Source organism: Ascaphus truei, chromosome 5 (genome assembly GCF_040206685.1).
Source record: "Ascaphus truei isolate aAscTru1 chromosome 5, aAscTru1.hap1, whole genome shotgun sequence".
In the NCBI taxonomy this organism is placed as follows: Eukaryota; Metazoa; Chordata; class Amphibia; order Anura; family Ascaphidae; genus Ascaphus; species Ascaphus truei.
In genome coordinates this window covers 287,316,612-287,343,708 of record NC_134487.1, presented here as the reverse complement: position 1 = coordinate 287,343,708, position 27,097 = coordinate 287,316,612, and the positions used below count along the sequence as shown (strand labels likewise).

At 51.0% G+C, this 27,097-nt stretch overlaps 1 protein-coding gene across 1 annotated transcript in view; it reads left to right on the top strand.

Moving 5' to 3' along the window:
• LOC142494762 (dihydrodiol dehydrogenase 3-like) overlaps positions 1-27,097 on the top strand; it is a 79,946-nt gene that overhangs the window by 29,086 nt on the left and 23,763 nt on the right. The window contains exons 2-7 of the mRNA XM_075599201.1: positions 8,472-8,588; positions 10,300-10,377; positions 11,140-11,262; positions 12,046-12,155; positions 15,082-15,247; positions 22,179-22,261. Of these exons, the coding sequence (XP_075455316.1) occupies positions 8,472-8,588; positions 10,300-10,377; positions 11,140-11,262; positions 12,046-12,155; positions 15,082-15,247; positions 22,179-22,261 (677 nt within the window). The remainder of the gene's footprint in view (positions 1-8,471; positions 8,589-10,299; positions 10,378-11,139; positions 11,263-12,045; positions 12,156-15,081; positions 15,248-22,178; positions 22,262-27,097) is intronic.

The window sequence follows — 27,097 nt, the reverse complement described above, 5'->3', positions numbered from 1 at the left end:
GGTGGTGACTGGGTGACTGACTGGTGCGGGGGTGGTGACTGGTGACTGACTGACTGGGGGGGGTGACTGACTGACTGGGTGACGGGGTGACTGACTGACTGGGGTGACGGGGTGACTGACTGGGGTGACGGGGTGACTGACTGGGTTGACTGACTGGGTTGACGGGGTGACTGACTGGGGTGACGGGGTGACTGACTGGGGTGACAGGGTGACTGACTGGGGTGACGGGGTGACTGACTGGGTGACGGGGTGACTGACTGGGATGACGGGGTGACTGACTGTGGTGACGGGGTGACTGACTGGGGTGACTGACTGGGGTGACGGGGTGACTGACTGGGGTGACGGGGTGACTGACTGGGTTGACTGACTGGGTTGACGGGGTGACTGACTGGGGTGACGGGGTGACTGACTGGGTGACGGGTGACTGACTGGGGTGACGGGGTGACTGACTGGGGTGACGGGGTGACTGACCGGGGTGACACACACACACCCTCCATGCACGCACGCACACACACACACACACTCCCATGCATGCATACACACACACACTCTCCCATGCATGCATACACACACACACACTCTCCCATGTATGCATATACACACACACACACACACACACTCTCCCATGCATACACACACACACACACACACACACACACACACACACACACACACACACACACACACACACACACACACACACACACACACACACACACTCCCATGCATGCATAAACACACACACTCTCCCATGTATGCATACACACACACACACACACGACAGGGGAAAAAGAGGAAAGGCCGCGCGACCGAGCACCACCACCACTGCCCCGCTCGCCCCCCCGCGACCATCTCCAGCCCCGCACGGGAATCAGGAAGTGGCGCGGGAAGCCGGGGTAAGCGGGGAACACTCCCAACCAGCCCCGCGCGGGTATCGCGAGAAGGGAGACACACCTCTGTCCCGCGCGGGAAGCTGGGGGGGGGGGGAGACCTCCGTCCCGCGCGGTAAGCCGGGGTAAGCGGGGAACACCCCCAACCAGCCCCGCGCGGGGATCAGGAAGTGGCGCGGGAAGCCGGCGGGGGAGAAGGGGGGGGACACCTCCGTCCCGCGCGGGAAGCCTGGGTAAGCGGGTGCCGGGGAGAGAAGGGGGAACACCCACGTTACCATCTCCGGGGGGAAGCGGGAGTAAGGGGGAACTGCAGGAGGCAGGGAAGGAGCAGAGGGGATGGAGGATTGGAGAGTACTTACTCTCGTACTCTCCAACAGATCCCCTGGCAGAAAAAATGGCCGTTCATGGGGGCGGGCTCATATAGAGCCTGGCCGCGCGCCCACAAAGGCTGGGAGCGGGCGCCAATCAGCTGGCAGGTAGGGGAGTTTTTTCTTTTTTTGTTTCGCCGCGAGCGCTGGAAAAACATCAGCGCGTGCGGGAAATTGCAGCGCGAGCGGGGGGAAATTTAAAAAAACCAACACGTGTTCTGCATGGGCCAATATTTACTCGCCCGGGGATTAAATCCACCCACCCCGGGCGTGTAAATGTATAGGATTGTCGAACACTGCGTATAAGTGTCAAAGAGGAGTGCTACTGAGCATGGCAATATAAATTTTAAATCAGAGACAAAACATGAACACAGACAGAGCCCAGTGCTACATCCATTGACAAAAATACACGGTACAGTGCCTATGTAACGGTATTTCTGGCCCGGCCTGACCCACCCAATCTCACATTGGCCCCCGTGGTCTAACCGGCCCCCATTACAGTGTGGTAGTGTCTGGTGGTGCACCTGTTGGCTACAGGACTCCTGAGTCTCCCGCATGATGGTGTGTGGGGAGGACCCGTCCAGACAGGCAGCTGAGGTAGTGTGCTGAGTCTCACATAGTTCCAGTGCAGCGCCTCCACCTCATCAGGGTCCCTGCGTCCGCATGGGAATGGTCCTGTTGAGGAACTCCTCCGTGGTGCAACTCCCTGTGTAATCACTTGACTCTCACACACAGGGGTTTCTCTGATCAGCTCCATCTTTATTGTACTGGTGGGCATAGCTGCCCTCCACAATGGGGTTGTCTCTAGCCAATCATGGTACTCGTTCTCCCCTTTGAAAGGTATGTCACCTAGATCAGGATTCACGGTTCTGTGCCAGGTCCCTGGACACAGATTCCTACGCCAGCTTACTACAACATAACTCACTCTCTGACTGAACTCTTCCTCCTCTTCTCAGAACTGACACTCACTCCCACTTTTAGACTCAGTGCTGTGCCTTATGTATACTCTGGAAGCTGGCACACCTCTGACATCACTAACCATGGAGTCAGAGCATGTGACTACTCCCATCCATACACAGGGCACATCACCAGGGTGTGAGGGAAAACCTCCATGATTACTGCTGGCATGCCCACAACTTACCAGGCCTTACTGCCAGCAGGAGAGATGACTGTAGGCATTTTACATGACCGCTACATTCTCCCCCTGGTGAATCCCATCGTCCTCGCTGGGAGCTAAATTTGTATACCTCTTTCCAGGAAGCACTGTAACACAAAACATAATTAACATCACACAAATTTTCTCATAATGCAGTACAAATGAATACAGTACATTCCTCCAAGCCCGCCCCGACCAGCAGCCACGAACCCGCGTAATGCGTAGTACCACCTAAAAATAGTGATAGGGGTCCGGCTTCTTTACTTCCCTACCCCCCATATCTAGAACGGTAACTGAGTAATGCCGTGGTAATCCCCTCTCGGGCCTATATGTTACCTTGTGTTTGTGGATATTTCTTCCAATGGCCCATATGCGGATCAGGTGCTCTATCCATTCCTCGGCCTTCTTCCCCACCACATCATTCCCCTTACTGACTAAGTGCATCTCAATATTTTCTCTGAGCCACCTATCCCTGTTCTCCTCTATTTCATCCATTAGTGGCTCAGGGACATACGGGTACTCAACCCGTGGGATGACTTGTAACGAGCCATTATAGCCCGTTCGGCCCTACTGATCCTAGTCAGATCAGCCTTACCTGCCCTCCCGGGTAGCACCCAGGATAGGGGTTCGTCAGGGTCCACGGGGTCTGACAAGATGCTGGGACCCATAGGTTCTATCTCCCTATGCTCTATTTGAAGCCAGCGCTCCTGCAATTCCCTGTCCCTTTGTTCTGGGGTAAACTCTCCCACCGCCCACCAATAGTCCACTACATCCTCTCGCCGGATGAGGAACCGGGTACGGTCCATCCAGGCCGAGTACCCTTCAAATAGTGGGGCCCCCAACGGCTCTCTTTAAACCTATCAGACCCCCCTGACTCCCTATCATCCTCAAGTGAAAATACCCCCGATGACCGTGCGGATCGTGGTAGGAACCACCTGGACGACCCGGGGCCTTTTTCACCGGCGCCGGAACGGCAGGAGGCAACCACCGGCCTACCGCGGCCTCTCTCAATTCTCCCCCTCCCTGGAGATACCTTCCGTAGCGCCACTGCGCTGTCTTTCCCCAGTCCGTCTCACCTCCCCTTCTGAGGAAATGTCCACTGATTCCAGGCTAGGCGGGGAACCCGGGGACCGTGTGACAGGGGTAGGGGTTTTAGCTAGGGCATGGGGTTGGGCATACGGACGGTGTAGCGACTGCCACGGGGCTGCGACCCGTTCCTGGCTGTCCGTAGATATTTCAAAGGATGATACTTCACCCTCCTCAGTCCTCAGATCACCCGTCCAGCTTCGGAGCCGTTGAGGTGATTGGGGACCTTCCCCAATCGCCGAAGCGTCGCTGCGTCTTCCCCCTGGGTTCCGCCGTCGCCACCGGAAACGATGTCTCCCCTGAACCGGAAGCGTCGCCATCTTGCGTGGGACCCCCATGCGGGATCTCTTCTCCTACGACGACACCCGGCTGCTCTGCCGTCGCCACCGGAAGTGATGCCGTCACTCCACGTGCGCTCGGGGCCTGGCGCGGCCCTTCCAGCGCTTCGCCGTCTGTTGTAACCAACTAAGTGTTAGGGCTGCTTGGCTTACCCATCCGCAAGGGTGTAGGCGTCTCTCTCCCGTCTCCTAGATCAGGTCCTGGGATGGCGGGACTCCGTCTGTCGGCTCGCCGATCTGCGGGGGACGTCCTGTCTTTCTGACAGCTGCTGGTACCACGGGGTGTCGTCCTCCCCGGTTCTATCCTGGGCCTCGCTGTCACCTCCGCAAGTTCACGGAGATCCTCGTCCGAGTATTCTCCCTTCTTGGTGCGGTCAGGAGGTGACCCGACTGCCTCGGTTGAGGCCGACCCAGCCGACTTGACCGGCTCCAGTCCCCTTTCTCCGGGACTCGCACGTCCTATCCATAGTGCGCCAGGGGACTCGGCGGCTCGCCTAGCCTGGTCCCCCGGGGGGTCAGCCGATTGTATTGGTATAAACGTTGCATAGGCCATAAGTACAGTGTCCCGCAATGTGGGCAACGTGCCGCCGTGTTGACCGTGCCTCCGGGCAGCCCGCATTGTAGGCAGAGCCCAACCACCGTCTCGGTGTTAGCCACCCTTACTACTAGTAGCCCGCCGGGTACTGAGTAGGGTTGGGTGGAGACCATCGTGCCCACAGTGGCGGAGCAGGCCATTCTTGGTACAGGAGCCACTTCCTGTATAGGTCTCTTTGTCTCAGTGGTTCCTCGCAACTGACTGGTGGAAGTTGCTGGATCCGCCACTCCCTGCTTCGGCTCCTCCCTTCTCTGACAGAGCTGGAACCCGCCCCCAGGGGTTGCAATTAGGGGCGGGTCCCACAGGGGAATATCATGCCCCTTAATTAAGGCCGCACCTCTCTCAGTCCTGGTGGGCGTGGTTAGCGTTTTCGCGCCAATTTCCCCACAAGGGTGGGGGTCTTTTCCCGCGGCTAGTTCCCGCCTTCTCCTGGCAGCCGCCCTCTGTGCAAGGTAACCATCCTTTTTGCACTGCTCTTCACGGCCGGAACTACTTTTTGTAGTGGCGCCGTTTGGATATCAGTCCCTGGGCCCAGTGGGTGCATTCCCACAGGCCATAGTTGAAAGTCACTCCCCCTGGTAGAAATCAGGGGAGGGTCCCATAGACTAAGCGGTTGACTCAGCACAGGGGCTGAGTTAGTCACTGTCCATGCAGGCGCAGCCGTAGCTTTCGCGCCATGCCCCCCATCAGGGCGGGGCTCTGCTGTTCGCGCCATTCCCGGACAGCTTTTTGCAAATCCTGCACCAGCCACATTTTCTGTGACTGTCCCATGCGTTGTCCCTAGCAAGCGGGAACCGCCATTTTGGTTGGCTTTTAAGCCCAAAAAGTCAGTCTGTTTGCTCTCCTCACGGGGTTCTCCCCCAATTATGACAATTTCCTCACACTCTTCAAGGGTGGCCCCTCGCTGTCCCAAACAGGATAAAAACGGGGCAGCCACAGCTTCGCTCCGCTCCAGAGCAGACTGGTTAAAGATAGCTCGGCGACTGTTTGCTCTTCAGTGGGGTGCACGCCACGGGTGCCCTCCCCATCAGCCTCTGGTCGCCATTTTGGGTTCTCCGCGCCACGCGGATCCTCCATTCTTGCGGTCGCCATTTTCTCGCACCAATTATCGTACATGGGGCTCCGCTCTGCGGGGCAGCCACCACACCGGTACAATAAAGATTAGCTTCAGATGCACCACCACATGTGTACCTTATCTAGGTGTGACCCAGTGTTGCACTACCTCAGGCTAGGCTCACTCTCTCAGTGTCTGCTGTATCACCTTCCTCCCAGTCTGTGCTCCCTATGGTAAGTGTCTGGAATGGGCTAGAGTACTCTGGCTCTGCCATGCAGTACTTGGGGCGTCTACCTCTCTTGGTCAGCCTAGCGCAGACCCTCTCCAGGATTCCTGACCAAGTTAACAGGCTATCCCTTCTGGCATCCTACCAACTAGCACTGCCTCAAGGTGACTCGGTCAGCTATAGCCCGGCTCCAAACCCCTCACTCCTTTCAGGCCCCTAGGTTGTCCTTGCGAACTGACAATATCCCGTCAGCCCCCTGACCACCCCTAGGTCCGTCCCTACGCAGCACAGAGTGGCAGCAGACACTCTCCCTGTTTCCCAGTGTGCCTAGCTAGAGCCTATCCTGATGACAGATCTGATCTCAGCAGCTCGCCTCCAAATGTAACGGTATTTCTGGCCCGGCCTGACCCACCCAATCTCACATGGCCCCCGTGGTCTAACCGGCCCCCATTACAGTGTGGTAGTGTCTGGTGGTGCACCTGTTGGCTACAGGACTCCTGAGTCTCCCGCATGATGGTGTGTGGGGAGGACCCGTCCAGACAGGCAGCTGAGGTAGTGTGCTGAGTCTCACCTAGTTCCAGTGCAGCGCCTCCACCTCATCAGGGTCCCTGCGTCCGCATGGGAATGGTCCTGTTGAGGAACTCCTCCGTGGTGCAACTCCCTGTGTAATCACTTGACTCTCACACACAGGGGTTTCTCTGATCAGCTCCATCTTTATTGTACTGGTGGGCATAGCTGCCCTCCACAATGGGGTTGTCTCTAGCCAATCATGGTACTCGTGCTCCCCTTTGAAAGGTATGTCACCTAGATCAGGGATTCACGGTTCTGTGCCAGGTCCCTGGACACAGATTCCTACGCCAGCTTACTACAACATAACTCACTCTCTGACTGAACTCTTCCTCCTCTTCTCAGAACTGACACTCACTCCCACTTTTAGACTCAGTGCTGTGCCTTATGTATACTCTGGAAGCTGACACACCTCTGACATCACTAACCATGGAGTCAGAGCATGTGACTACTCCCATCCATACACAGGGCACATCACCAGGGTGTGAGGGAAAACCTCCATGATTACTGCTGGCATGCCCACAACTTACCAGGCCTTACTGCCAGCAGGAGAGATGACTGTAGGCATTTTACATGACCGCTACACCTATATATATATATATACAGTGTTCGACAAACCTATACATTTGCTCGCCCCGGGCGAGTGGATTTAACATCGTGGCGAGCTCCTATTGACCCAGGCATCACACGTTTGGTACTAGGTGGCGAGTAGATTTTTTTGTTGGGCGAGTAGATTTTTTGGTGATTTGTCGACCACTGTATATATACAGTATATATATCTTTTGAATAAAATGGTCTTTTAGTCTAACTCTTTGGCCATAGTGTCGTAAGCCCATGAGCCCCTCCAAGGCAGACCACGTCTCATGGGTCCTAACACTGATATAAATTCTTAATAACCTGTACATTACCAGGAAGAATGATTTATAATAAATCTGTCAAAATTAGTTGCATAGTTCTAAGTCTGATTGAAGCTTTTATTAACCTGTACAATACCAGGAAAAGCACTCTGTATTAGATTTGTGGCAATCAAACTGCATGCAAGTTCCTTCTTTTTAAACATGGTTTATTGGGGGTTTTTTTGCTATAGTTTTTTTCAGGAATGTTATAAACATTTGAAAAAGGTATAACAGGAAGTCTCCATGTTGCCTTCTTTGGTGACAACGTTCATGGTACAGAATGATATGACTCTGGGGTTTTTTGTTTGCCTTCCTCTGGATCAATAAGTAAGTATAGATATAGGATAAAGGATCTGTTGTCTAAATTTAGCATAGGTTGAACTTGATGGACGTACGTCTTTTTTCAACCTCATCTACTATGTAACAGACGTCTGGTCCGTCTTCCGGAGGTAATGAAGCTCGGCTTTTATTTATTTTTAGTACAGGTCACGTGACGCAGGACATTTAAACTTGCAGGATATACGGGCACCCAATATGGAGGCCTGTACCTCGGGAAACAAGGGGTCCCCGGATCTGATATTAATGCGGTTCAGCTCCGGAGACCCCCTGCTTCAATTCTATGTACTAAACCTGTAAGAACTGTGCAGTGGAGACGCAGAAAGAGGGACCGATTCTGTTTGCTCTCACTGCGCAGCTCTTCCAGACTGGTGGGGCCCGGTAGGATTAATGCAGCAGGAGTCCCATTCAGAAGCAGGACCCACGCTCTGTTAATCCTCATGGGAAATGTACCAGGCACTGTGCTTGGCCGTGATCACAGCCGTACTTGGGCTGCGTTCCACCATCTCCAAGAGCCACACAGGGTGAAGTGAATTGTGGCCCATCTGTATTCTCTTCTTGCACTTTTTTTTTAAACATGGTTTATTGGGGGTTTTTTTTTTGCTCTAGTTTTTTCCAAGAATGTTATCAACATTTGAAAAAGGTATAACAGGAAGTCTCCATGTTGCCCTCTTTGCTGACGTCGTTCATGGTACAGGAAGTTTCATGTGTCATAAATATCAATGTAATTTCACGTGACTTTCATCTCTCCAGATACAATGTTACTAAATTATCTGGCAAGTGTAGATACTTCTAGAACTGACAATATATCCCTGGTAAAGAAATGTAGTAATAAATTCAAATAATAAATGTACATAGAAATCACAGCCTTTTAATTATCCCCCTCTGGCAGCGAAAGGGTTAAGGTGTTAACCCCTTGTGCTTCTCTTTACCCCCCTGTGCTTCTCTTTGTACTGTAGCTCTGGAGCACTTCCCACCAGCCTGAGCTAGTCCGTCCTGCTCTGGAAAAGTCTCTCGAGTCTCTTCAGCTGGACTACATAGACCTGTATATTATCCACTGGCCCATATCTTTCAAGGTAAAGTCACCAGTTAGAATGAGAAGCTGTCCTTGAGGCTAAGTCAGCCCATGTAGAGGTATCCACTGAAACAAGTGACATTTTGGGGGATTCAAAACAAAAAGTGTAATTTTAATAGTAAATTCATGTATTTTTTTAAGTGAGGCTCCATTAACATTTATGTCCACACTGGTTCCCAACTCCAGTCTTTAAGAACACCCAAAAGGTGAGGTTTAAAGGATATCCCTGCTTCAGCACTGTTGGTTTAGTCAAAATGATTGTGCCACTGATTGAGCTACCTGTACTAAAGCAGGGTTGTCCTTCATACCTGGTATGTTATGGGTTTTTGAGGACTGGAGGTGGGTACCTCTGATCCACAGTATGAGACTGCTGATAAATATTAGTGAGACTGAATCCAAATCAATGTAACTTACAGAACATCTGTGAGATTGAACAGGTTTGCTAGTGGCAGTGACCCTGACACGTTTAAGTCTGCAATGCAGCGCTGGTCTCACGGACAGTGAAATGGTTGAGCTGAAACTTATAAGGTGTCTCCCTTCATTTCGTTTTGATCTCACTGGCTTTGGAAGTGGGTTGTGGTTCCTTCCAATCCACAGCGTGCCCTCATGCTTCTCCATATTGGTTCTGTGACAGCGAGGAGTTGGGGTAAGGTTGGAGCTAGCTTTTGGTAGACCTGCCCCTAGAGATGGTTGTAGTCTTTTTTTGGCCAATTGGGATCCGATGAGGATCGTCCGGTTCCTTTGGTCCACGGATTGCAGCGGATCAATCTCAAAAAGGGCGATTCGCGTGCTGTGGACTTTTTTTTATTATTATTATCACCAATTCACTCCGCGGATTCTGCCGCCGGTGGACGGATTTGTAGCATCCAAATCCGCGGAGTCTGCAATCCGTTGGCGAATTCAAAAGGATTGCTGACTCCGCGGATTGGATTGTACAAAAGCCGCCCAGGGAGTGTATCCAATGGCAGGTTTTTGATGGATCCACATGGATAAAAAAAAAGACCAAATCCAAATCCGGGAAACATCTGTACCTGCATCTGACTTTTTTAGGATGCTCATTGAAAAGAAAAAAAAAGTATCCTCTTTGTACGAAGATTACATTCTGCTTAAGGAATCCAATTAGATTGCTCCGTTTCCTACAAGCTGTTTTTTGCTAGCTGAGTGGGGCTGGTTCTCTAAAGGAAGGCAACCAGTGGTCAAAGTGGCTTTAGACAAAGTAGCAGTAATATGCATGATTACATGAAATTCTGTACCTATTAAACCAAGGGTAGCCGACGCCAGTCCTCAAGGGCCACCAACAGGTCAGGTTTACAGGCTATCCCGGCTTCAGCACAGGAGGCTCAATCAGTGGCTCAGACGAAGAAGACTGAGCCACTGATTGAGCCCCCTGTGCTGAAGCTGGGCTAGCCTGTAAACCTGACCTGTTGGTGGCCCTTGAGGACTGGCGTTGGCTACCCTTGTATTAAACAATACAGCAAACATCTTTGATATGATCAATGAGACAATATGCATGTTATCAAAAAAGGAAAGAGTCTACCTCAAATAAACCCCTTTTCTTTAACAAAAAAAAAGTGTGTAGATTGTAAAGTATTGATCCTGTGGGTTGGTAAGTAAAAATAAGTGGTTCTCAAGAACCCCCAGTACCAATACACTTCCATCTTTGACTCATTTTAGAAACTCGTTTGCCTAAGTTTTTGATCTCGTGTTTTAAGCCAGGAGAACTGCTCTTTCCTACGGATGAAAATGGGACAGTTGTATTTGACCAAACTGACCTTCTACAGACTTGGGAGGTGAGCAGCATTCTATGTTCTTCTAACATGGTACAGACGTAGCAGAGGAGACCCTGCATGTTACACATGATTATAAATCAAAAGTGAGCATAGAGCTGACACCCTTTTGACAAAGTTAACATTTTTAATTTGGGCAACACGGGGGCTGATCGTAATTTGGGAATTTATGAAGAGCCCCACTAACCCCTTTGCTTCCAGATGGGTTAGCAATGCTTTGTTATACAATACATTGCACTGTCCTCTGGCAGTAAAGGACTTACTCATTTTTATGTTTACAAATGAGTTAAATAAAGTAAAAAAATGCCCATGCACGTTCACTATTAACAGCTGTGCCTATTTATCAGTGATAGGAATCACTACTTGCTTGTACATTTACTACAACCCTCTGAATCAGATCTCTTTTTTCAGGCCTTCTCCCCTCTTTGTTTTCACGGGGGATAAAGATTATGCCATTTCTTGCTGTAGATGTTCAGTGATCCTAGTTTACTTGAACCGATCCCGTCAGATACTATTGTAACATTGCAGATCTGACTCAGTAATGATACACGGCCTTTCCAATGGCACAGATTGAGAGCTGTAGTAAACACAATGTACCTTATCTCCTCCAGGAACAACAATGCAATCCCCTTGTGTGTTTATTTATTAAAAACGATATTGCTATAATGAATTTGTCAAATGTTCCATACTGGGCTGGGATCCATTACATACCTGAGACACATTAAATACCTATGAGACAAATCGGTGGGTTTTTTTTGGGCGTAGGCGCTGGAGGCGTGTAAAGACGCAGGACTGGTGAAGTCCATTGGAGTCTCCAACTTTAACCGCAGGCAGCTGGAGTCGATCCTTAACAAACCGGGACTGAAGCACAAGCCCGTCTGTAACCAGGTATAAATGGGCAATTAAGTTAGCAATGGATTGCAGGCCACTCTGTCAGTGAAAGGGTTAAAGTCGCTGTTCCCACATCAAGTTTTTTTTTAGGATGCCCATTCTATTTCCCACACCTCCCTCCCCTGTTGATTGGGCTGGAGGTGTAGTGCTCTTCCTGTCTTCTCATTGCTGGTACCAACTACTCCCTATTCCCCCCTTTCTCTTTCATTTTTCTCTTTTGAGGTACAGACAGTCTGATTCTCCCCCCCCCCCTCTCTCTGCAGGTGACCATTATCGACTACCTAACTTTGCATACTCCCCTTCAACCTTTCTATCACACTTGGAATCCTGCCTTTCCTTCTTATTTTCCTCTGACACAATCCTGGGAAACTCTAACTGCCATAAATTCGCATACACATATACATACAACTAATGGCAGTGATATCTAGAATTGTTTAAAATTAGGTCACTGATGCAAATTTCATAAAATTGTATTTTTGTGCGTAGAAGTCCGACAAGGGCACTTATATAAGTCTAAGTGTAAATGTTTTCGAATCATTCTTTTGTTTTAATTTTCAGTGGGAGCTTTGCATGGGAGGGATTATTATTAATATTGTCTATTTCACCCAAAGGAAAAAGAGAGAGATAAGGGCACAATCTATGTTTTTGTTGCCTGAGGCACAGGGAAATAAAGTGACTTGCCCAAGGTCACAAGGAGCTGACACTGAGATTTAAACCAGGATCCCACTTCAAACTCAAAGTCATTGTTATCACAAGCACGGTACTTTCTCCCCCTTACAGGTAGAATGTCACCCATATCTCAACCAGAAAGAAATGCTGGAGTTTTGCAAGTTGAAAAACATTGTTGTTGTTGCCTATGGAGTATTGGGCTCCCCAGGAGGTGGGTCATTGTAAGTATGCCTCCAGCACTCAACAAACAGTGGGTGGTAAAAAGATTCCTGCAGTGCCCTGGTGTATTTTGTATTGGCACCACTAAGTGGCAGCATTGTGCTTAATATCAGGAGGGAGGAACTCGAAAAATGGAGATCCCAAAGGCAGGCTACAACCTGATACATAGTTATATTACTCAACGTGAATTAACCCCTTTTTGGCCAGAGGGTCCTACCACCTCCATGGCCACATACCCTCTTTGCCACTGACGCGTCCCGTGACCGCTCTTCTCAATGATCAAGTGAGCCCGGGTTCCGTGAGCCGCACCGGGATTGAAGGGGAAGGGAATGGTCCGCCCCCCCAAACATGGCCGTTTTAAGTCCTTCGCAGGCCCTAGGCACTTTTATTTCTAGAGGCCTGTGTGTCCGATATTTTTACTCATTTTTATGCTAATTTCATCGTTTGCTTGTTTCTTTCGATACGAGCGATATTTGGCATCGATACTTTTGTTTCGATATTTAAAGGTATCGATACTTCGAAGGCATTTTAAATTAAAATGTGCTGTTTTCTCTTATTTTGTGATTTTTTTTTTGTTTAGGTATTTTTTCAAGTGAAATATTGTAGGCCCTAAAAGGTTCATAGGCCCGAGGCACTGTGCCTAGTCGGCCTAATGTATAAAGCGGCCCTGCCCCCAAAGTGTGGTCCGCGATCAGTTCTCCCAATTGCAAACAGACCGTAAATAAACAAGCCAAAGGATGTGATGTTCAGCATACATCATAAGGGCCTCTAGGGTGGCACTTTTTATGATGCGCACTGAAAGGATTCAAAATGCTGGTGCTATCCTGCTATAATGATAATTAAGTAATAATCCCCGAAGAACAGGGCATTACTGGCCAATAATGCCCTGGCTGGAAGAGTTGAAGGCCAAAGGCGAAGCCGAGGGACTTTAACCCAGCCAGGGCATTATTGGCCAGTAATGCCCTGTTCTGAGGGGATTATTACTATTATAGGCTAAATGTAGGCTTATTTCATAAATAATAGACACTTTTGTATAGTTAAATAGATTTTTTTATTAAAATAAAATGGTAAATACACGAATCCACCTCTATACACTCTTACACTGCAGCTATCTATAGCCACACACTGCCACCCCCTCTGTGTGTGTACATACACAGCAGCTCAACACACACAAAACTGCTGCACACAAACACACAACAGCACACCACAGCACCTCTACACACACACACACACACACACACACACACACACACACACACACACACACACACACACACACACACACAGCACCTCCTCTACACTCACAACACAGCACCTCTACACACACAGCACCTCTACACACACACACACACACACACACACACACACACACACACACACACACACACACACACACACACACACACACACACACACACACACACACACACACACACACACACCACTGCATATCTATACACAACACAGCACCTCTACACACACAGCAGACACACAACACTGCACCTCTTTACACAGCACCTCTACACACAACACAGCACCTCTATATATACACACACACTGCTGCTACACACATGCTACACCCATAAACACTGCTGCTGACACTGACACACACACACATACACAGCACTTCTACACATATATACAACACAACAGTACACACTCGCGCACAAACTGCAGCCATTTTGTTCTTTGCAATCCCCCCCCCCCCCCCAAATCAACGGAATCTGCTCAGAAAATCTGTCAGCTCGGGAGGGGGAGGAGTCAACACATGGCTGATACGTCCTTGGTCCTAACCAATCCCCTGCCCTGTCTTAGAGCTTTTACTTCATGCAAACCAATCCCCTGCCCTGCCTCAGCTGTTCTGAAAGCTGATTGGCTGGAAATAAACCCATTGAAAACTGCACTTTGCAAGCTGCTAATTTCCGGGCATTACTGATTGGATAATGCCCGGAATTTTAACCAATCAGAGAGCAGGGATTTCAATAATGCCCTGAATTTTACTGCTTTTGCCTATAATGGATGATAATCCTAAAGAGCAAGGGAACATATTTATTTTAGAGAAAACAAAGGAGTAGCCTAAATGTAAAGGTGAAGCGCCCTCTAGGATCAAAATGAATCAATGTCAGTGACATGTTTAAGAACTTTTTAAATATTCTCAATATTCTTTTTAAGTTACTTTATAAGCTGGCACTTAGGGTGGGGTTTCATTTTCTCTGGCTGCCCCCTTTTGTGGGATATCACTATGGGTTGAAAAGGAGTTGGCACAGGCAAAACCCACATCAGTCCTACCTTCTCCTCTTTATTGCTTCTCGAATTCAATATTATGTGACACTTTTAGGGTTTTCTTTTGGACTAACAAGTGATATTTCCGGTCACGCTTTAAGAGTTCTACTCCAGTTAAGCAATACTACCTATTTTACAAGTTTCTCTTCAGTTTTCACACAGAAAAATCTGTTTCCACATTTAGTCCTTCCTTGAATAAATACTTTTAAAAAAAATTTAAGTCGTTTTGCAAATACTGCTAGTAATAATTGGTAAAGAGTAACACTTGTTTCCAAGTATAAAACAGACAGAATAGGTTTATAATCTGTGAGTGCAAACAATTCTGGGATTGATGGTTCTACTGCGTTTAGTAATATGCAGTTATATCTGGAGCAGAACTACAGCTCCCAGCCCTCTATGCTCCTGTGTAAAGGGGAATCAGTGCACGGAATCTGTCTCTTCAGGGACAAGCCCAGAACTCAGACGTATGATATAATTAATCTGTGAGGAATTTTCAGGGTTATCACCTGTACATGCTCCAATAACATGTTGTAATCCTCATCATGAGCAGAAATATGCATCTTTGTATTTCATTGCAAGGCTTTGTTTGTCCCTCAGACAGCAGAGGGTTCTTTATACACAACCTTGTGTCTATCTCCCCCGTAGGGCGGACCAGAGCTGCCCCAACCTGTTGGAAAACCCAGTGCTGACCTCCATTGCCCAAAAGTACAAGCAAAGCCCGGCTCAGATCTCGATACGATACATCCTTCAGAGAGGAGCAGTGGCCATAGTGAAGAGTTTCAATCCCGAACGCATGAAGCAGAACCTCCAGGTAACATACCATTACCCCCAGGTATCTCAGTTACTGTAGTAGGGATTTAGGTGCAGGCAACGTAGATTAGTATCACCTGTCCCTCGCATATTAATTAGGATGTCATTTGTGGCAGTGTTAATTTGTGCACATTTTTCCTTTATATTTGCTTATGGTAATAATAATAATAATATTAGCATGTTCTTTGTAGCGCTGCTAGTTTTACGCAGCACTTTACAGAGATATTTTGCAGACGCAGGTCCCTGCCCTGTGGAGCTTACAATCTATGTTTTTGGTGCCTGAGGCACAGGGAGGTAAACTGACTTGCCCAAGGTCACAAGGAGCCAACACCAAGAATTGAACCAGGATCCCTGCTTCAAACTCTCAATGCCAGTCAGTGTCTTTACTCACTGAGCCGGTCCTTCTCCCAATGGCAAGAAACTAGTGAAAAAACAGACAAGCAAATGCATTCTGATACTTCAGAGAGAACGTTACTATATATTTTCTATCCTTTCTCCACCTGCAGGCCAGCAAACAATCTCATAGTGTTCTTTCTTTCTCTAAATGGTTCATGGATAACAGCGTTGATTCAGCAATCCTGCCTATTTTGTAAATGGATTTTTGTACAGCATTCAAAACCGGGGGAGTAGGGGGGAATTCCCCACAGCTGAACAGCGTTACTGTTAATTGGTTCCTGAGATACTTGCTGGTTTAGTTTTCAGTGTTCCTCCTGTAGCCCTTTTTGTGAATGCCTACACTAAGGAACTACGGTGGTGCATATACCTGTGGCTTCGGGAGCTCTGAGCCTCCGCGACTTGATGGTGTGTGGGGAGGACCCGTCCAGACAGGCAGCTGAGGTAGTGTGCTGAGTCTCACCTAGTTCCAGTGCAGCGCCTCCACCTCACCAGGGTCTCTGCGTCCGCATGGGGATGATCCTGACGAGGAACTCCTCGGTGGTGCAACCTCCTGTGAAATCATTGGACTCTCACACACAGGGGTTTCTCTGATCAGCTCCATCTTTATTGTCACGGTGGGCATAGCTGCCCTCCACAATGGGGTATATTCAGCCGATCATCTTGCCCGTGCTCCCTTTAGTTAGGTATATCACCTAGATCAGGGATTCACTATTCCCGCAGGAATCACTGTCCTGTGCCAGGTCCCTGGACACAGTCTCCCATGGAGTTACTATAACATAACTGACATAACTCTTTCAGCACTCAAGTAGAACTAGGACTTGAACTAGAACTCCTCCTCTCAGCAGAACTCAGGTCTAACTAACTTTTGAACACAGTGCTGTGCCTTATGTAAGCTTCTGAGACTGACACACCTCTGACATCACTAACCATGGAGTCAGAGCATGTGACTAGCCCCAGCCATACACAGGGCACCCCACCAGGGTGTGAGGGAAAACCTCCATGATTACTGCTGGCATGCCCACAACTTACCAGGCCTTACTGTCAGCAGGAGAGATGACTGTAGGCATTTTACATGACCGCTACATTCTCCCCCTGGTGAATCCCATCGACCTCGCTGGGACCTAAATTTAGATACCTCTTTCCAGGAAGCACTGCAACAGAAAACATAATCAACATCACACAAATTTTCACAAAATGCAGTACAAATGAATACAATCATCCGCCAAGCCCGCCCCGACCAGCAGCCACAGACCCGCGTGATGTACAGTACCACCTAAAAATAGTGAAACGGGTCAGGTTTTCTCACTTCCCTACCTCCCATATCCAGAACCGTAACTGAATAATGCCTAGGTAATCCCCTTTCCGGTCTATATGTCACTTTATGTTTATGGATATTTCTCCCAATGGCCCATATACGGATTAAATGTTCTATCCGTTCCTCGGCCTTCTTCCCCACTACAGCATTCCCTTTGCTGACTAGGTGCATTTCTATATTCTCCTTTAGCCACCTATCCCGGTTGTCCTCTATTTCGTCCATGAGAGGCTCAGGGACGTACGGGTACTCCAACCCGTGGGATGACTTGTACCGAGCCATTATTGCCCGCTCAGCCCTACTGATCCTAGTCAGGTCAGCCTTACCTGCCCTCCCAGGTAGCACCCATGATAGGGGTTTGTCAGGATCCACAGGGTCTGACAATATGCTAGGACCCATAGGCTCTATTTCCAGGTGTTCTATCTGATACCAGCGCTCCTGCAATTCCCTATCTCTCTGTTCTGGGGTGAATTCTCCCGCAGCCCACCAATAGTCCACCACGTCCCCCCGCCGGATGAGGAACCGAGTACGGTCCATCCAAGCGGAGTACCCTTCGAATAATGGGGCCCACCAACGGGTCTCCTTAAATGGATTTGGCCCTGACTCCCTGTCGTCATCTAGGGAGAATACCCCTGAAGACCGCGCGGATCGCAGTGAAAACCACCTCGAGGACCCCGGGGCCTTTACCACTGGCTGGGGTGCGGTTGTGGCCACACTCAACTCTCCCCCTCCCCGTGAATCGCCCTCTGTAGCGCCACTGCGCTGCCTTTCCCCAGTCCGTCTTCCCTCTCCCCCCGGTGAATTGTCCACGTACTCCAGGCTAGGCGGTGAACCCGGTGACCGTGTGATGGGGGTAGGGGTATTACCTAGGGCATGGGGTTGGGCATAGGGGCACGGGACAGGACCCCACGGGGTCATGACCCGCTCCTGACTGTCCGTGGACTGATCCAAGGATGATGTCTCACCCTCCTCAGTCCTGAGATCGTCTCTCCAATTTCTGGGCCTTGTAAGTGATCGGGGACCTTCCCCCGATCGCCAAAGCGTCGCTGCTTCTTCTTCCTGGGTTCCGCCGCCGCCACCGGAAGTGACGTCCTCCCCGGAACCGGAAGCGTCGCCATCTCGCGTGGGACCCCCATGCGGGATCTCTTCCTCTATGACGACATCCGGTTGCTCCGCCGTCGCCACCGGAAGTGATGCCGTCCCTCCACGTGCGCTTTGGGCCTGGCGCGGCCCTTCCAGCGCTTCGCCGTCTGTTGTGACCAGGTAAGATATAGGGCTGTTTGGCTTACCCGTCCGCAGGGGTGTAGGCGTCTCTCTCCCGTCTCCGCCAGGTCCTGGGGTGGCGGGACTCCGTCGGTCGGATCGCCGATCTGCGGGGGACGTCCGGCCATTCACCCCACGGGGTGTCGTTCTCCCGGTCGGCCTTTTCAGCTCCGTTTTTACCACCGCCAGCTCACGGAGATCCTCGTCTGAGTAATCCCCTTTTCCAGACTTAGGGGTCTCCGGACGGGGTGACAGTCTCTTTTCCCCGAACGCGGGGGTTGATTCCGCCGCCTCAATCGCCATTGACCCAGCCGACTTGACCGGCTCCAGTCCCTTGTCTCCGGGACTCGCGCGGTTGATCCATAGCGCGCCCGGGGACTCGGCGGAGCGCCTTGTCACGTCCACCGGGGGGTCAGCAGGCTGTATAGGAATAAATGTGGGCATAGGCCACAGGTACAATGTCCCGCAATGAGGGCAACGTGCCGCCGTGTTAACCGTGCCTCCGGGCAGCCCGCATTGTAGGCATAGCCCAACCACCGTCTCGGTATTGGCCACCCTCACCACTAGCACCCCGCCGGGCACTGAGTAGGGCTGTGTCGAGACCATTGTGCCCACAGTGGAGGAGCAGGCCATTCTTTGCACAGGAGTCACTTCCTGTACAGGTCTCTTCTTCTCAGTGGTTCCTCGCAACTGACTGGTGGAAGTTGCTGGATCCGCCACTCCCTGCTTCGGCTCCTCCCTTCTCTGACAGAGTTGGAACCCGCCCCCAGGGGTTGCAATAATGGGCGGGTCCCACAGGGGAATATCATGCCCCTTAATTAAGGCCGCGCCTCTCTCAGTCCTGGTGGGCGCGGTCTGCGTTTTCGCGCCAGTTTCCTCCTCAGAGCTGGAGTCTTTTCCCGCGGCTAGTTCCCGCCTTCTCCTTGCAGCAGCTTTTTGCGCAAGGTACCCTTCTTTCTTGCAATTCACCTCCACGGCCGGAACTACTTTTTGTAGTGGCGCCGTCTGAATGTCAGTCCCTGGGCCCAGTGGGTGCATCCCCACAGGCCATAGTTGAAAGTCACTCCCCCTGGTAGAAATCAGGGGAGGGTCCCATAGACTTAGCGGTTGACTCAGCACAGGGGCTGAATTAGTCACTGTCCATCCCGGCGCAGCCATAGCTTTCGCGCCATGCCCCCCTTCAGGGCGGGGCTTTGCTGTTCGCGCCATTCCCGGCCAGCTCTGTGCAAGTCCTGCATCAGCCATTTTTTCTGCGCCTGGCCCATGCGGTTTCCCTAGCAAGCGGGAACCGCCATTTTGGTTGACTTTTACGCCCAAAAAGTCCATTTGTTTGCTCTCCTCGCGGGGTTCTCCCCCAATTATTACAATGTCCTCACACTCTTCAAGGGTGGCCCCTCGCTGTCCCATACAGGATAAAAACAGGGCAGCCACGGCCTTCGCTCCGCTCCAGAGCAGATTCGTTAATGACAATTCGGCGACAATCTGCTCTTCAGTGGGTTGCACGCCACGGGTGCCCTCCCCATCAGCCTCTGTCCGCCATTTCATGTTCTCCGCACCACGCGGATCCTCCACTCTCTCGTAACAGTTATCGTACATGGGGCTCCACTCTGCGGGGCAGCCACCACACCGGTACAATAAAGATTAGCTTCAGATGCACCACCACATGTGTACCTTATCTAGGTGTGACCCAGTGTTGCACTACCTCAGGCTAGGCTCACTCTCTCAGTGTCTGCTGTGTCTCCTTCCTCCCAGTCTGTGCTCCCTACGGTGAGTGTCTGGAATGGGCTAGGTACTCTGGCTCTGCCATGCAGTACTTGGGGCGTCTACCTGTCTTGGTCAGCCTAGCGCAGACCCTCTCCAGGATTCCTGACCATGTTAACAGGCTATCCCTTTAGGCATCCTACCAACTAGCACTGCCTCAAGGTGACTCGGTCAGCTATAGCCCGGCTCCAGACCCCTCACTCCTTTCAGGCCCCTAGGTTGTCCCTGCGAACTGACAATATCCCGTCAGCCCCCTGACTACCCCTAGGTCCGTCCCTACACAGCACAAAGTGGCAGCAGACACTCTCCCTGTTTCCCAGTGTGCCTAGCTAGAGCCTGTCCTGTTGACAGATCTGATCTCAGCAGCTCGCCTCCAAATGTAGCCCTTTTTGTGAATGCCTACACTAAGGAACTACGGTGGTGCATATACCTGTGGCTTCAGGAGCTCTGAGCCTCCGCGACTTGATGGTGTGTGGGGAGGACCCGTCCAGACAGGCAGCTGAGGTAGTGTGCTGAGTCTCACCTAGTTCCAGTGCAGCGCCTCCACCTCACCAGGGTCCCTGCGTCTGCATGGGGATGATCCTGACGAGGAACTCCTTGGTGGTGCAACCTCCTGTGAAATCATTGGACTCTCACACACAGGGGTTTCTCTGATCAGCTCCATCTTTATTGTCACGGTGGGCATAGCTGCCCTCCACAATGGGGTATATTCAGCCGATCATCTTCCCGTGCTCCCTTTAGTTAGGTATATCACCTAGATCAGGGATTCACTATTCCCGCAGGAATCACTGTCCTGTGCCAGGTCCCTGGACACAGTCTCCCATGGAGTTACTATAACATAACTGACGTAACTCTTTCAGCACTCAAGTAGAACTAGGACTTGAACTAGAACTCCTCCTCTCAGCAGAACTCAGGTCTAACTAACTTTTGAACACAGTGCTGTGCCTTATGTAAGCTTCTGAGACTGACACACCTCTGACATCACTAACCATGGAGTCAGAGCATGTGACTAGCCCCAGCCATACACAGGGCACCCCACCAGGGTGTGAGGGAAAACCTCCATGATTACTGCTGGCATACCCACACTTACCAGGTCTTACTGCCAGCAGGAGAGATGACTGTAGGCATTTTACATGACCGCTACACTCCATTGGACATTTAAAGATGGCTGCCACGGTCAGCCAGTAGGAAGCCACCACGTCATAACCCCAATGGTATTGGCCAGTGGGACCTGGAAGGTTTAGCTGTCTTTTTGATTTCCCTAAAGGGAGCTGAAACACTGGCAGCTAAACAGATATCTCGGGAGCGGGGGAGCCAAAAATAACATTGATCAGGCCATCTACGAAGGACCCCCTGCTTTTAATTCTGTCAAAGAATTAATATTTAAAAAAGCAATGAGCTGACTAGATTGCTGTTTTATCTTTAGGAAATAATAGATTTTCAGACTAATAGACAGTTCTTGTTTGCAAACCACACAATTGTACACTTAGGGAGTTACTTTTATTAAACTGTAATAGTGCCCATTGGGGCACCATTTCACATAAACTGATATTGAAGTCAACAGGAGTTTCCATGCGATAGTGTCCCGATTGGCACTACCACAGTTTAACGGGGGAAACTAAGAACTAACTGTAACGTAATTTGGACAATTCACTAGCTATTTCCTCTGCCTGAGTTTTACCTAATTGGAAAAACATAACAAATATTTTAAAATTTTCCTTTTTTTGTTAAGATTTGGGTAAAATAATTGGTTTGGAACAAAAGGTCTAGGTAGTCTGTCTAAAATTCATCAAAGATGTAGCAACTTAGCTCGCACCCCCCCGAAAAGGACTGACACCCCTTTATTAATTCCCTATCTGATACTGGGGGAAGAACTCAAACAACCCCTGCTGAGTATATGCCCTGCAGAAGGAGGAGATATAAGCCAGTCCTTACAAGAAGGTGACAAGCTCAGGTAGGAGTTACACAAATAATGAATCTTGGAGTGAAGACCGGCGGAGAACATCAACTCAGATATTTCTGTACATGACGTTGATTGGTTATTCGTTAAACTGGGACAGTGCCATTTGGAGCTCGATCCCACGGAAGTGTCCATGTGATGGTGCCCCAGTCGGATCTCAGTTTAAGGAATAACATCCATGGAGTACTTGGGTTATGTATCAGCTTTATCTGCCACTCTCAGTATTTTCACACCTTTCAGGTCTATGATTTTTGCCTGACCCCAGAAGATATGAAGGCCATTGACGGGCTGAACAGAAACGTGCGCTATTGGAAGCTTGCGATGTAAGTATGAATGGATTTAATGAAAGGCAGGGTCAATATTTTTGCAAACAGAGGGTGCCCTCAGTCTATTTTCATTTTTGCATTGAAAGCATGTTACTGTTACTATGAGGCATACAATGTACTGATCTACTGCTCCCTGACCTCTGAACATCGGGTCCACTAACATGCTCACTTCTTGTGCTGACATTTCCAAGCATTACATAACTACATGTAACGGGTATTCCCCTTACCCCAATCACAGATAGAGTGCATGTGAGGGGGAACCTATATGTTACCAGGTGTGTGGTGCTTTATACCTGTCAGGCTCACAGGAGGCCTGAGCCACTGCTAGTGAGCCCCTGGGGTGAATTCTCTGGAACGATCTTCCTTACAGCGCCTCCACCTATGTAGGATTCTAGGTGGTAGAATGTACCCCACACAGGACCCACATATAGTAACCACATACACAGTAGTATAAGTATAACAGTTTACTATATGCAGCATCAAAAATAACACAATACACATCAGCAATAATAACCATGGCAGTGTCCTTCTATGACACTCATAAGCACAACTACCTGTCTTCTCACCATGTCTTAAACCCAATCTGTATACCCAAAGTCCTTGTACCCAAAAGTCCCAAGAGTCCTGCAACCCCACCCACGTGTGGGACAGCGCTGCCCACTAAGATGAAATGTATAGGTGGTGCACTTGGTGGCTTGAATAATACCTGCCCAGCTCTCCTGCAACCGGGTACCGCAGAACTGTGGAAATGGACCCGTCTGTGTCCAGCGCCGAAGCCTCAGCGATGGGGGTCTCCTTCTGAGCAAACTCACCGCTCAGACAGTCTCTGTCTCTGCTTTGCAGAGAATGATCCACTGCAACACTGACCCTTCTTGTCAGAGCACACAGCACTGCAGATGTGTCCCTAAGGCTAAGGCCCCGGTCACGGCGCTCTAATGCGCGCCCGCGCTTTCGGCTGCGCGTTCCGGCGATTCCCCGGTCTGCAGCTCACTGCAGGAGCAGAGACCGGGGGGGGCGTGCCGGAGGAGTGACGGGGGCGCGGCCATGACGTCACCCGGCAGGTACGCCCTCATTGGCTGAACCGCCGGGGGGCGTGCCTAGCCGCTCGACACGAGTTCCTGCTCTCAATTCTATTGAGAGCAGGAGTAGCTCTCGCGCGAGCGCTGCGGCCCCCCCTCGCAGCGGGCCCCGCGCCGTTGCGGGGAGGGCTCTGGTGAGCGCAGCGTCTGCCACAGCGGACGCTGCAGCATGCAGCGGGGGCAAGGCCTAACTAAGCTGACTGCTAACAGGGCAAGGTCTCTACCTAAGGGGCCTTCCCTAAAGCAGCCACAAACTGAAGGGGAGTTGGGCATAGCTGGGACCTAGGGGGTAACCTGGCCTAGTGTAGAAGCACTGCTCCCTACACACACCTTCCCCTACCTTATCCCAGCACCAACTGACACTCTCACACTCGTGCTCCACTGTCAGCTTCCTGACTCCAGCACGCAACATTGTATCTCCTTTGCTGCAGGAGAATCTGTAAGAACTATTGGCTCTCTGGCATCAGGTGGCCTGTCTGCCTCTGTGGATTCTTGGGACTGTAGTCCTCCATGGCCCTCTTTAACATTGGGGCCGCGTGCGCGATGTCTGCCGCGCCTGCGCAACCCTGTAATGCCCATCACTGCTCTCAACTGCTCATGCGCTATCTGTAATGGCCGCCGTCACTGCAAACGTGCACCGGGCATGCGCGAACCTCGCGCCAACCGCAGCATGGCCGACGGACACCTTCTGCGCATGTGCGAACCTCTGCTGATGCGCGGACACAGCAAAGATGGCGGCGCCCTGCCTCGGACGCCGCCGGGAGCCCCTGCAGCAGCCCCCACCCTGGTGGCGGTAAGGGAGAGGGACCGGAATGACCGGGGAGCCTGAGGGGACCTGGCTACATACAGATGAGGAGGGCAGGAGGAATGTCAACACCACCAAAAAAACAACACAACATTTTTTACATGGCTGGATTTCCATCGAATAGATCTGGCTGCAGTGATTTACATGAGGTCAGGGGGGATAATTAAAGATTATTTTTTATAGTGGAATGAAAAGACTTGTTCATTTGGAGAGTGGGGAGGGGCGAGCTTGAACCCTAGGGGGGAGGGGCTACTGACCTCCAAAACAGCTGAGACCAGCTGGACATAGTTAATAAACACACAGATAACCAGCAAGCTCTGATGAATCCCACACAATTACCACATACTATATATATGTATATAAGTGTCAAAAGGAGTGCTACTGGGCATGGCTAAATGTATATGTAAGGATGTGTTAGAACTGTGTGCATATATATGTGGGTTCCGCGCTGTTATTAATGCAGGGAGCCGCCATACTGTTTTTGCAAGTAAGGTCACTGTGTTAAGAGCAAGGTTGCGCATGCGCGAGGAAAGCGCGCGAACGCCAACCAATAAGGAGGGACTTTGGGGTTGAACCTTGACCTGTGAACTGTGGAGAAGTCAGCTGAGGCTGGGAACCAATAGGGTACTCGGATTTTGGAGAGGAGAGACACAGGAAGCGTGTGGGAGGACACACGCGAGAAAGAGAGTGAAGGAGAAGGTGGCGGAACCTCGTGTGTGCGAGCGGAGGGTCAGTGACCCTTCCGCTTAGGACAGATACATTCCCCAGCCCCCAGGAGTATTACCCCGGTCACCGTAGGGCGCTGCTTTTGTAGGGACGGCCGTAGTACTTAGGGAAGCATCCCGTTAGTGCTGGTTCAGCGACAGGAGTTGCGGACACCATCTTGTTCTGGAGACAGACCGCAGAGCAGAGTGTCAGCGAAAGGCCTGGAACGACACTACGGACCCTTTTTGAAGAGGTGTGGTCACCGCAGTGACCGGGAGGTATTGTTATTCATCAAGTGCACCTACACCGGTCACCAGGCGCTGATCCCGCCTCCCACTAACTAATTGGGGCCCTATTGTGCTAGCAGACGGTTCATTATAAGTACTGGTCACCAGGACATACTCCTTGGGAGAGTGGCAGAGCCACCTGCGTACAGGACAATATCCCTTTTAAGGTGTGGCCGAGCCACAGTATGATATACTATGATTATAGAGTATAAGAGTCAAATGCATGTGGTGTATATTCTGTGTTTTCTTATTAGTTAGAGAAATAGTAAAAGGTTGCTTGTTGCACAAATATAGTTTGGTATGTTTTCTTACTCAGGGTAGATCTTCTAAAAATGGGGATCCTGGGTAAGTGGAGGCATTGCACCATGTTAAGAGCGGGTAAGACCCCAGGCTCCCCACCAGCGGAGGCTTAGAGCTCCTGGAGCCACAGGTAAAACACAGCATCAGTAGTTCCTTTGTTCAGGGGTTCAGAAAAAGGGCTACATTTGGAGGCGCTGCTGAGATCTTAGACCTGGGTGCCCCCACATTTTTTTCTCCATTTGTGCAACCAACCCACGCTATGTCGGTGCCCTCGGCGCTCGAGGTGCGCAAATGGGCCCAGCGGCGCGGGATTCCCCTGAATCGTGTTTTCGCGCTGGGCCATGTTCCCGCCAAAATCTCGTTAGGTACTGTAACCGAACAGGTCCGGAAGCTTCCCCTCCTGCACACTGCCCAAGTGCAAGACCATTTTTATGACCGCGACCAGGCCTGGCGCCGGGTCTTGTACGCCACTGAACAAGAGATATGCCCCGAGGCACTGCCCCGTGTACTGCTGCTACCCGAGGCCCCAGGGGTACGCTGCCCCCTAGTCCAAGTGGACACCTCTGAACCGTTAGCCACTTCCACCCCACAGAGAGAGTACACCCCCATCTTAGGTGCTGCAGCCGGGAGCCCAGACCACTCCCCTGACCGTGGCCTGCAACCTCGCTGGCTGGCAGCCCTGAGCCTAGGCTCTTCGTCCACCCCGTCCGGCCTGCGGCCCGCCCTAAACAGACTTAGCCTATCGAGACTGGACACCTATCCCTCAGTTGGGGATAGCTTACCTGGGGACACCTCTATCCCCGCAATGGCAGCCGCTATCCACCACACCACCCAGTCGCTTCAAGTTAGGCCTTCTCCGGTGAGAAACCCACGCCCCAAGTAGAAGTAGGGATAGAGGACTGGTTAGACCATACAGAACAGGTGCTACCTGAATGGACCTGCACGGACGCGGTCCGGAGACAGCGCATCGTTGAGTGCTTACGACCCCCCGCGTCCCACATGGTGCACTACTACCGGGATGACAACCCGGAGGCTGATGCAGCGGATCTCATCTACTGCCTGACGAAGGCTTATGGGGCTCCTGTGGATACTTATGCGTTGATGGCCAAATTCCATGCGTTAGCCCAGAAGGAAGGGGAGATGGTGTCCGACTTTCTCAGGCGACTGCACCTGGACTTATGGAACCTGGTGAGAAAGAGCGTGTTGCCAAGGATGGAAGCCAATGGACTGCGCACCACTCAGCTGTTGAGGGGGCTCCTACCCCTGCACCCCGTGTCGGTGCGGGTCAGTAGCTGCCTAACGCCCGGGCAAGCCTTATCATTCCACGACCTGATGGACCGGGTCCAAGCACACGAGACGGTATTGTTAGGTCGTGACCTAGCCCTTGGGAAAAAGCCCCAGCCCGGGAGTAAGGAGGTCAAGAAGGTGGAACCAAAGACCGACGCGCCCGAACCTGGGGACCCCGCCCCGAGGACGCCGGCGCACCAGTGACGCCCAGATCTCGTCCCCCGACCGGGCGAAGTTCACCACCCGGAAGAAGCGAGAACTACCTCAGCCAAACTCAGTGCTACGCGTGTGGAAAGATGGGACATCTTTGAGCCCGTTGCCCCACTCTACGGAAAACGGCGTCTTGGCCGGCGCAAGCGATGCCGTGTAA